The 12302-nt window shown below is 39.1% G+C and overlaps 1 protein-coding gene across 9 annotated transcripts in view; it reads right to left on the minus strand.

The window, feature by feature from the left end:
• RALGAPA2 (Ral GTPase activating protein catalytic subunit alpha 2) overlaps nucleotides 1–12302 on the minus strand; it is a 320348-nt gene that overhangs the window by 208797 nt on the left and 99249 nt on the right. For 5 of the 9 annotated variants that reach the window (XR_011996990.1, XM_072736516.1, XM_072736515.1 and 2 more), the window contains 2 exons: nucleotides 6134–6371; nucleotides 3723–3887 (listed from right to left, as the gene is read on the minus strand). Coding sequence is in view for 7 of the 9 variants with exons in the window: in XM_072736516.1 (XP_072592617.1) it covers nucleotides 3723–3887; nucleotides 6134–6371 (403 nt within the window). In the remaining 2 variants the exon portion in view is untranslated. Of the gene's footprint in view, nucleotides 1–409; nucleotides 551–3722; nucleotides 3888–6133; nucleotides 6372–12302 lie in introns of all 9 variants that reach the window. The other 4 variants (XR_011996989.1, XM_072736512.1, XM_072736511.1 and 1 more) reach the window with 1 other exon arrangement.

Consider the following 12302-nt stretch of genomic DNA (forward strand, 5'->3'; position numbering starts at 1 on the left):
ACAGGATTATAATTTATTAATTCAAAGGAGTTCCTATCTACATGATTTTTCCTGATATTCATTTTGGGGAGGCACAGCAAGCATTCTGATGCTGATATTCTCAAAACTTTGTTCTGCTGACATCACTGTTAAAAACTATGGGCCACAAAATCCTATATCCTTTGTAATTGTGAAAGCAAAGACCAGTGGTGTGAAGATATTTTTCTTGGCTGTCTAATTACTACTAAACATCTAACTACATAAAAACAGTTATTAATATTCATTGAAAATAAACGCAAACTGCAATGGACAGGCATGCATGCATGGTTGGGGTGGGGGGAGGGTATTGACAAAGGAAGCAAGGCCCAGAGGCAAGCAGGAGAAGCCCAGGGACATTGACATTGATGGACAAGAGATAGCATTACAGTACCTGACAGCCTGTGAGAACAAGAGGAGTAAGACAGACCAGGTAAGAGAGCGCTCACGGTGTGAAGGAGGAGCGGGACGCTTTTAGTGGCAGGCAAAGCCTCAGAAAGGTGGACACAGTTGCTGATAGACTGGCTTCGCTTAGCTTCCAAGAGAGATAAAGTAACAGTTATGTCAGAAGCACATCAGGATCTTTCACTTTTTTTTTTTAATTACCATTTTTCTGGGCTTCCTTTCAATATTTAAAGGAGGTCATTTTATACTTTAAAGAAATCAGTACAAAGCAGAGTATTTAGCTGTAGTCTCTAAATACAGCTTACCTTCAACCATTCTGATGCCATGGGAGAATGGACAATTCACAAATAATCAATCTTATTTTAGAATGCTTTACATGTTTAGCCTTCCTTTTTTCCTTACATTTGGGTTGTTTATTTGGGCAGACACTACAATCAGTTTTCCCTTCCTAAAGGACACACATATGAAAAGACCATAGGGAGGGAGTGAAAAATCTAGCCTAAGATTAAAATTGTTCTATAAATAATAAATAATTCAAAAATTGGCTTGCTGAGAGGTGACTGTATTCAAGCAAATCACTTGGTAAATTAAATATCCTAAAACCTCAGGAAAACATTAAAGTCAAGATAACATTAAAAGATTTGATATTGGGGGAAAAAAGGCAAAAATCTCCATGAAACACATCCTTTTATAATACATTTCATGCTTATTGAATCTATAATTTCTTAGTATGAACTTTATGATGTTCTTAAGTTTTCAAAAGACTGCTAATGAAATGAACATTTGAGAAAAAGGATAAATGCAGGAAGAGAATACACCTCATATATATGTAACTACCATCAGTAAGATCAGTTTTACACCTTAAAATATAAAAGTTTACTTGTTTGTTCTTATATAATTTTATTTTGCATTAATGAAATACAAATACAAACGAGAATGACACATTTGCAAAGGGCAAAACAAACCTTTTACTTCTTTATTATGTCTCTTCTGGCCCCGTTCTCTGGCTGTCAAAATTCCCAGTTCTAATTCCCATGTCTAAAGGTCTATCTGTAATGTGATTACAATACACTTCACAAATGACTAAGATAATATTTAAGGGAAAATGACTTCTGTGTGAATGTCAAACTGACTTACTTCAAATTTCTTAAAAGAGGTGTTCATCTCTCAATGTCAGAAGTGTTTGAAAGAGCTTTCCTTTTATAAATCAAATGATTGCATTTTTTCAAAACTGATCACTAAATATCTTAGAAATAATAAAACTTAAAATAATTTTTTTGTGTGTAGAAATTGACTTGCTTTAATCACTCACTTTAGACATTTAAAATTTAAGCATCATTCACAATCAGAATTTTCCTTTATAATTCTTTGGAAGACTCTCCTTATCAGTTTTTTTTAAGTTGCAAACTAGTTCATTCTGTTAAATTATCATTTCCCTACTCTGCAACTGCTTATCTTATTATTTCCATCTTGCCACCATCACTGAAATTTTCTCAAATCTAAATGTAATCTGTGAGGCAAATTATAATAATCTTAAATTACTCTTATACTGGGATTAGGAAAAAAGTCACTTTCAATGGGTCTTCCATAATAAATACTTTAAAGCTAAAAGTGGCAAAAACTAACTTTCTGAGCTACTGTTTTCTCATTAAGAGGTGGCCTTCAGACAAATGAAAATCTACCATCAAAGTATTCTGAACCTTTCTAAAAGATGGAAAGGTGAATTATTACACAATGTAAAAATAAGAGAAATGAGTAAAACTACTAATAGTCTATATAAATTAATTTTATAAAACAGCATGATATAGTAAAATCTTCAGAGACTTGTTTTCACAGGCAACTAAAAAGACAAAAATGTGAAATAAAATAGGAAATACACTATAGAGTGGAGCATGCAATTCTTGATCTTGGGGTTGTGGGTTTGAGCCCCACGATGGGTATGGAGGTTACTAAGAAATAAAATCTTTTTTTAAAAAAAGGAACTATGAAAAAAAAAAGGAACTATGTATGTGCAAAATACATGAAGTATTACCTTAGATAGATCCATCCAACTCAATAGCTCTTATCTTGCTATCTTTTAAAGGTTATGGTTCCAAGTGTTTTTAATTTAATTAATCCTACAAGGCCAGATTTATGACTTTTAAGTGATATAGTCTAAAACACCTTTAAAACGATTTTGTAGAAGTTCTTAATGATGCAATACAATGGCTTTTCAGACACCTGAGAACACTTAAGCACAGAAGCTCACTGGCATAAAGACATCAAGGCTTACTGAGAGCACTATGGGTGCCACTACCATATTGTTGTTCTAAAACACCTGTTGAATAACTAAAATACAATCTCTTCTAAGGCTGTGTTTTGGCCAAATAGGGAATAAGGAGCATACAGTATATAATAGTTTGCTGTCATTATTATTTTTTAGATTTTTATTTATTTATTTGACAGAGAGAAAGCACGAGCAGGGGGGTGGCAGGCAGAGGCAGAGGGAGAATCAGGTTCCCTGCCAAGTGGGGAGCCCAAGGTGGGGCCCAATCCCAGGATCCTGGGACCAAGACCCTAAGCCAAAGGCAGATGCTCAACCAACTGAGCTACCCAGGCACCCCAGTTTGCTGCTCATTAAACGTGAAAGGAAAGTTCTATACAGTGTTGTGAATGATCACTTTTATTATCATTACAATTCAAAGGTTGTAAGGGGTATCAGAGAGTCTGGGCAGCTCAGGCAGGATGCCACTTTGTCACAAACTTCTGCTCTGATCCAATGGTGGAAGAAAGGGGTTTTTAAAGAGTTGGAATGAGAATGGAAATCACTGAGTAAGCCTTCCCCAAAGGTGCCTATTATCAGTAACTGAGTCTCTCCTCAGGGGAAAGGATGAAGGAAAGCAGAAGAGGTGAATGGGAGGTGAATGTAAATAAAGTGATTATTACCAACAAATGCTATGGCAGACAACATTAGATAGGGTTACAGTATATTTTCATAAAAACTCCAACAGGATTCTAAGCCATGTGTATGAAGACTTTACTAAGCACTGTAAACTATGTTGAGTGTAAATGACTCTGGTTTATGACCAGAAGATATTGTGACTTTCTGTAGTCAACAAGCTGAATATTGATTATAATAGCATGATATTACTGAAGTGAAAAACTATGGGAAGCTCAGATAAATTTATTTTAAATGTAATTATAGCCTCAAAGTCACTGGAGGGAAGGTGAGTGGAATTTTAAAATTTTTTAAATATTTTATTCCTATAAATCCATTTTAGATAGCAACTAGACCTTAGAGAAATATTTAAGTAAACATTTACCGGTTGCTTTTTGGCGAACGATATTTCTTGCTTTCTCAACTCCTGGTGCCCCAGATGTGGTGGCACTCCTAGATCGCATCGGCTCAGTCACATCTGGGTGGCTCCGCCAGCTGAGAGAAAAGGACCTCCCCACAGTGGTTCCTTTCTGAGAATCCAGAACACAGCCTGATAAGGATAAGACAAGAAAAATAATCTAAAGGCTGGATTTGTTATCTTTCATTACACAGCCTGTGTTGCTCAGCAAATTTCATAAATACAACTGTATGTAATTAGCAGATTTTCTTGTTGCAAAATTAGGTACGACTGAGGCACCTGGGTGGCTCAGTGGCTGAGTGTCTGCCTTTGGCTCAGGTCATGATCCTGGGGTCCTGGGACCGAGTCCCACATTGGGTTCCCCACAGGGAGCCTGCTTCTCCCTCTACCTGTGTCTGCCTCTCTCTGTCTCTCTCATGAATAAACAAATGAAATCTTTTTTTAAAAAATTAGGTACAACTTCTCTGCTTTCCTCTTATATAGCTCTGGTCAAATATTTCAAATGAGTAGTTAAGGATCCAAAATAAATACACGGGAAAAGAGAATGAGGCAGAGACTTCTGCACAGGTATGATGTAGCCAGTGGCTATTATCTATGGTTCATTTTCACACCCAGGTTCCTGAGAGTGTATTTTGTTTCCACCAAGTCCAGTGTGTAGAGGACAGGTATTTCCATAACAAATAATTAAATCACTTTTTATATTCCTTTCAATATAATAGATAAATCAGAAACATCTGCCATAATCATTAAATAATTAAATCCATTCTGTTATCATTCTGTAAATAGTGTTTCTCAAATTTTTTACCTCCCTATAAATAAATACAACCTCTCATAGACTGCAACAAAGATACTATAAGAATCAGTCACGTCAATCACATGTCTGTATGGTTAAGTAATCACCATAATTGGTTCACATCTCCCCACATTCACATCCTCTGTTGTCCTCTCCCACAATGACCCTGGGCTTCATCACATGACTTACTCCGGTAGCAAAACTAAGCAAGCAAAGATTTGAAACGCACTTGAAAATCTAGGTTTGCCCTATTACTGCTCCTAGAACCCCTTACACAAAAAGCCTGAGCTAGCCTGCTGGGAGATGAAAGGTACACGGCCATGTCCTCCCCTCCATCCTCCACTGCCCGAGCTGCCTAACTGATTATTTCACAGCCTAACTGACTGCAAACACAGAAGTGAATCCAGCAGAAGAACTGCCCAACTGAGTCCAATCCAAATTGCCAACTCATTAAATCATGATCTAAACAATTGGCTATTACTTGAAGCCACTATGTATTAGAGTGATCTGTCATACAGAGAAAGGGAAAACTGATACAATCTATAATAAGGCTATTGTTGGGGCTATAGTCTACCACAGCAAGCAACATACACTTTATGAATCTTTGGAGGAAAAATTCCTCCCAGGTCTTAGGACCAGGAAAAGCTACGTACCACCTAAACTGTGATTATCACCTTTTGCAATTTGTGATCCTCTGATCTAATCCTGTGAAGATCAGAGTCAAATCTAATCTTGCCCCACCTCCCACCTCCCCAGCAAATATATGAGGCTCTCCGGCATTCATTCTGGCATTATAACCTCTCCTGCAATTCCAACCCCTTTAATTTTGCCCCAGTGTTCTTATGCATTTTATCTATTGTATTGCAGGAACTTCTATGAACTGCCTCAAAATCTTTACATAATAGATTAGAGTACAAGTGAATTAATCCAAGGACTATGTCACAGCCTTAATAGTACTGAAGACAAATTGTTGTCCCCAATAGAAACCACCAATGACATTTTCCACCTTGATCTGACTCTCGGTCTCAAAACAATTTTTACCCAGAAACACAAAAAAGCCAAAATGACTCCCATCTGAAACATTCAGAATGTTTCCACCTTTCCTAGGCAGGCAGTGAATATGTTTTTCTAGGATGCTGCCTTGAATTGGGGCTTGCCTACCTTTTATTTCTGGCTTTCCCACTTCTTAGCTATGTACCTCGAATGAGTCCATCACCATGGACTCTATACTTCAGTTTCTCAGTCTGTGATACTGGGATGGTAATATCCACCTCAGAAGTCACCATGAGGGTAAAGAAAGAGAATATATTCAAGCATAAGATGTTATTATTGTTGTTGTTGTTGTTGCTACTACTGCTACTCTCCTTCATCTTCCTTCTTCATCCACAGCCTCTTCATAAATTCGTCATTCTCTTTAAGAGGACAGAGTGCTATGAAACACAATCCAATGCCACTATTAAAAAGATACCACCTGTATGGCTGGTTCTTTTTACCATGAAATTCCATGCAATAATTGCCTATGTGTATAAACACACACTCCTCCTCAGTCTCAGACATCTGGTGTTATCTTGCAAGAGAGAAGTACCTTTGCCTCGCTGCTTCTTTTCCTTCTGTTCACTTAATTTGTCCAGAGGTAGGTTTGTCATCTCAACTCCGTAAACAGTTCTCGCAAGCACTGCTGTCAAGGAGTCCATGATGTTGGCCCACTCATTTATGAGTTCTTCCCATTCCGTGAGGGAGGACAGCACCCTAAGGAAGTCATCCCAGAGCTCTCGAGAAATGTACACACAGAGGTTTGCTCGGATCCATGCCACCATAAGTGTCTAAAACCAACCAACCAACAAGAGAATTGAATTGCCTTCATTTGGAAGAATGGCATTTCAACAAAATATTTTAAATTACTATCATTAAAATGAACTTTAAAAAGCACTTGATCTTGTTTTTCTTTTTTATTTCTCACAATTCATTTGATCAACTGTCACTAGGATCTGAGCTACTGAGAAATTAGTCATGATTATGAACAAAGCTACTGATTCAAAAATCCCTCTAGTGCCTGTGGCTAGTCCTGGACATAACTGGAGCGAAGACAAAGCTCTTAGAACTATTCTATTTCTTTTTTAAAAAAATATTTTATTTATTTATTCACGAGAGATAGAGATAGAAAGAAAGAGAGAAAGAGAGAGAGAGAAAGGCAGAGATATAGGCAGAGGGAGAAGCAGACTCCATGCAGGGAGCCTGATGTGGGACTCCATCCTGGGTCTCCAGGATCACGCCCTGGGCCAAAGGCAGATGCTAAACCGCTGAGCCACCCAGGGATCCCAACTATTCTATTTCCTGAGACAGCTCTCTCTCTCATTCTCTACAATAGCTGCTTCTAGCCTCCTTTTCAATATGTAAACCTCCAGCCCCACCAACTCCTCCCTGTTTTTTAGCAGATGAACTCACTGCAGACTTGAGAAAAAACAGAACCCATTAAACAAGAATGCCCTCAACTTTTACCCACAAGGCACAGGTGTTTGCCCAGCTTCTCTTTCATCTGCAGGCTGTAAGTAGAGAGGGGATCCCACTCTTCTATGCTTGTTTCTCACCTCTGCTCTGAGCCTCCTCCTTGACCTTTGTTTCCATTAACCCTGCCTCTCCTTTTCCTTCAGTCTATTCTACTTCTGCAGCTCCTCTCCATCAGTATTTAAACACGCTCCAAGTCTACCTCCTCTTAAAAACAAACCAAAAAGTTCCCTTGAGCCCAGATCTGCCCCACCTGCCCCCAACTAGAACTTCTAAAGCCAAATTTCTTGAAAGAATGTTCCACGCTCACTGTGTGTGCACCTCCTCATCAGCCAGTCAGCTGAGTGCTCTAGCTTTCTACCTTCCTATGCCACTCCACCTCTGCCAGGGTTCTGGTCTCCACTCTCATGGCTCCAGTTAACATCTATATATGGTTGACTTTTGAATCTCATGTTCAGCCCAGACCTCTTTAGTTTCCTGACCTTGTCTATCTGCATGCTAGACAGCTCTACTTGCATGTTCTGCAGGCACTTGTTTACATAGCATAATAGTAAAAAGAATTCAATTCTTCCACTGAGATTCTTTCAGTCTCTCGACCTGGTCTCTCCTGCTCCTGGACTTTGCATGCAGTCTTCATTCCTCGCTTCCCTTTCTTTTTTGCCTCTTTAATTCTTCAGGTCACAATGTGGACATTACTTCCTCCAAGGCATCCCTAACTGCCACCCCACCCAGCTTCCAGTAAGTAACCTCCATTCCCACAACTGTCTCCATCTCCCTATCAGAGCACTTTCCATAGGAGTCCATTCACTTCTCTATGTCCTTCCTCTAGCCTTATGGTCCATGGCACTATGAGTAGCCACATGGGCAACCCTACCAGACAATTATGCATATATTCTATATATTTCCTTACTTTTGAAACTGCCTAGTTCCTTACCTCTGCCAAAATACTTCACATCCTTTAAAATTAAAATAAAAATATATCTGCCTTGAAAGAAGTGCCGAGTCCATCTCAGGTGAGCCCCAAGGGCTTTCCTAATCTTACTACAGGGCAGAGTTAACCAAAGTCTGTATAACTTCCTTGATCTGTTGTCAGAACTAAATGTTCTCTTTAAAGTGCCAACCTGCAAATATTTCTACCCACCCCAGATGCAAATAGACTCCCACAGTCGATGGGAGCTGTCCTATGCATGGAATGGGGGCAAATTGGCTTTTTAATTACGAGAGAAATTTTTCTTTAGCATACACATAGGAAAACTTTGAGAAATAGAAAACAGTCTGTAAATAGGTCTATTCTGACCACTGAGAAATCATATTTAAAGTGACCCTCATGCAATGTATCTGTTTTCTATGTTTCAATTCACATTTACCACACTTTTTGAGAGGGTAAAAATGTGAAAGTTGAGCTAAAATCATTAAATATATTGAAAACAAGGTTTTAAACATTCATACTTAAAATACAATTCTAAGATGGATGAATGCGAAAGAACAATGCAAAAGAAAAAGCTAAAATGATTTTATCATTTCTTATTACTAAGACCTTATATATATTTATTATGACTAAAATGCCACCTCCTGTTTATTCTACTTTACATTCCTGTTTTCAAAATGAGTTTAAAGGCATTACCATAAAGTACATAGGCACAATAAAATAAAGAGTAGATCAAAAAGAGAAACTTATCAGATTAAGAGGAGAAAGGAGAGACCAGCAATGCTGCCAGCGGTCAGCCTAACTTCTGGTTACAGCACTAGCCTCAGGTTAAAAGCAGTTTTTGTGTGGTAGAAGATGCCCTGTGCTGAGAATCTTGCACTGGTGTCACTTTATTGACTAATTATAAAACAAGGACAGAACAGACTTCTTGCAGCTTATTAAATTCATCTTAGCAAATCTCACAAACGTGCACAGAGCTGACAAATCATAATCATCATCCGTAAGTCACAGCTAACAACACTTGAACCTATAGCAAAACTGTTGACAACTAGTGTGGGGCGGACGGGTGATACGTTTTTGCCCATGAAGGCAGGCTGCTCTCTCAGTAAGTGAGAGAGGTTTCTCCTCTCATCTAGGAAGAGGGAAAGAGAGAGCTCCAGACTCTGGGTTCTGTCACTAACTTGATGTGTGAGCTGGGCTATTTACTTGGCTTTTCTGGAGTCATTTTTTGGTTAAAAGTAAAAAGCTGAATAAGAGGGACGCCTGGGTGGCTCAGTGGTTGAGCATCTGCCTTCAGCTCAGGGCGTGATCCCAGAGTCCTGGGGTCGAGTCCCACGTCGGGCTCCCTGCATGGAGCCTGCTTCTCCCTCTGCCTGTGTCTCTGCCTCTCTCTCTCTGTCTCTCATGAATAAATAAATAAAATCTTTAAAAAAAAAAAAAGCTGAATAAGAGCATCTCCAAAGTTCCTGCAGCACTGAAACTTATGTTTTATCAAATATATCCTGGCAAATAAGCTGTATAAACAAATATATCTGTTCTGAAAGCACTCCTTTTCTTTTCATATGTTTTCTAATCAACCACTTGCTACCTCTCCTCACCACACCTAGGGGACTACATAATTCTAAGTACTGCAAGTAGAGGGACCCATAGTCCAGGTTTCCTAATATACTGTCAGAGCTTCAAGCATAAGATCCTATTTAGCACTGATAACAGATTTAAACATCACTTATGGCAAACAGCATCATCTGGCAAATATTTAAATAAAATCCAACTATCATTTGAAGATTTGCCAATTCAAGTTATCTACTGAGAGAAGAGACTAAATACTAGAGGATTTTTTTAAAAAGATAAAAGGATAATGGCAACTCAGAACTTCCTGTCCCCTTTAATAGCTTCTTTATTCAAAAATTTTAAAAATCAAGCATCTGGCAATTGTAGACATTCTACATGAACAGATAATAATTTAAAAGGCACATTTAATCTTACATGAAATTCAGATGATGCCCAGCTATCCAGACGTTTCACATTCTTTCTCTTTTCTTGGATCTCACAAAAGGGCTTGGGGAGGTCAACATATGATTATAAATCCCAGATGAACCTGCTCTGATTCTTATGACAACTCTGAAAGGTCAGAAGGACTTCTCTCCTGATCGTGATAGATTAGGAAGAGACTTAGAAAGGTGAAGTGACTTGCTCAAGGCTGCACAGCCAGGATGTACCAGAGGATTCTGGATCAAAACTCAGAATCCGTCTACTTCCAAAAAGGTCATCCTCTCTCCACTATTTTATGGTTGCTTCTTAAAGATTATTTTTGATTCATCTATATAACCATTCCAAAAGAAAGATGACATCAAAATAATTAATACTCATAGACTTAAAACTAATTTTTCAAATCTGACAAGATTCTCCATTAATAAGGGTTTTTTTCCTCCCAAACCAAAACTAACCAAACCAAAAAATAACAACTCCACAATAGATTCTTGCTTAATTTGGTGACAAGTTCTTGCTCTAATTCCATCACAACCCATAGATGCAAGGCCAGACAACTGGTGATGAATGAGGCACAGGCACCCAGTAGCCAGAGCCTGTCTTTAGTCCATGTCACTTGGCAGCCCCAGTCCCAGCAGACATAGAAGAAATGAGAAGGTGTTGTTGATCATGAAACTTTCCAGGAGAGTCAGAGCTAAGTGAGCAGAGTATCTATACTCCAGGAGGGAAGCAAAGCAAGTGGTCAGTACCACCCTTGAGGCAAGGCTGGACACACAAAAAATGATGTGTAGACTACTTCCTTTACCTAATAACTAGGCAAGGCAATCAGAGTTAAGAGTGATTCAATACTACTCAGGAGGCAAGTGAGTACATGCCAATTATTTCTGCAGCCTCTCATATATTTTTCATCAAGCCAAGATCATTTGATCATGTTAAATTATTAAAAATTAATATGAACAGTTGGGTTCTCTTGTGTTACAGTGGGAATATACAACCTTATTTAGAGAACTAGTTTCTCTTTGCGTCACCCTCCATTTTCTACCTATATTCTAGATATGCTCTTAGTATATATCCTCCAAAACTACCTTCAAGTCAACTGAAGGGGGAAAGTTGACTTCTCTTCCCTATAACCATCACTTCTAGCTCATATTCACCATACTATCTTCCACCAAATTACTCAAAGCCAGCCCATCTATTGTACTATGCCTCTATTTGTATAGAATGTTACACTTAAAAAAAAAAAAAAAAAAGAATGTTACACTTTTCCAGAGTCCTTTCACACTGCTCTGTTTCAGAAATGCTTTATCAATTCTGTGTATCCCATAAATGCTAGTGCTTTCCAGAGCAATGCTGCAAGAGGCTACTGCACTCAGGACCCTTTAAAACTTCTACTTCCTATGCAGTTAGTTCATCATCTGCTTCCTGTTCTCTTCCCCTCGGGATGATGCCAGACTACTTGGGTTCTTGACCCTTCTCACTCTGTGAGATGTAAGAGAAACAGCCATCTCCTTGGCTCTCTGCTTCTACCTGAGGCCAGCCCAGTCCCACTTACCTTATCTATGACTTTACTTCTGTAGTTCTCCTTTCTCTCCCCCAGGCTGTCCTTACTGGACCCTTCTCACTGCAAGCGAACAGACTTTAAAACCACTCACCTAAACTCTGGCTTCCATGCATGCTGCCCACTCAACTATCTCCCCTTCTCCTCCTCTCTCCCATTCCCTAAAGCCTTAACTATACTTGCTATTTCTACTGCCCAGCTCTCATTTTCTCTTCCATCCACTCCAAGGGAGCCTCATTCCCCTAGAATATTCTCAACCATCAACATCTTGTCAAAGTCAGTGTCAACCGGCCATTCTCCTCTTGCCCAATCCTTATCTCCAGTGTGCAGACACATGCTCCTCTAGTTTCCCTCCCAGTTCCCTGGCCAACCTTTCTCACCATCTTTGGATGTTTCCTCTCCTCCACCAACCATGGAAATGGCCTTCTCCTCTTTAGGACACAAAATCTCTCCATGGTGATCCCATCTAGTCCTGTGGCTTCAAACACACAGTCCAATATACTAATGACTCTTACACTTTTATTTCCAGCCTGAATCGCTCCGTGACCTTATCCCCAACCCTGTGTTTCCATTTCCTTTTACTTCCTCAAATCCACCTGGCCCTCCACCAAGGACATCAGTTTTTATTGTCTTCCTAACTTCTACCAACCTCAAGGAAGTAAATGGCAGACAGGTGGGAAGGCCTAAAAGAAGCCAAGCACTAATAGTAAAAAGAGTGAAAGATTTATTTGATCTGAAGAGAAACCAGAGTATAGCCAAGCACTGATAGTAAAG

This window comes from Vulpes vulpes, chromosome 14 (assembly GCF_048418805.1).
Source record: "Vulpes vulpes isolate BD-2025 chromosome 14, VulVul3, whole genome shotgun sequence".
Classification (NCBI taxonomy): Eukaryota; Metazoa; Chordata; class Mammalia; order Carnivora; family Canidae; genus Vulpes; species Vulpes vulpes.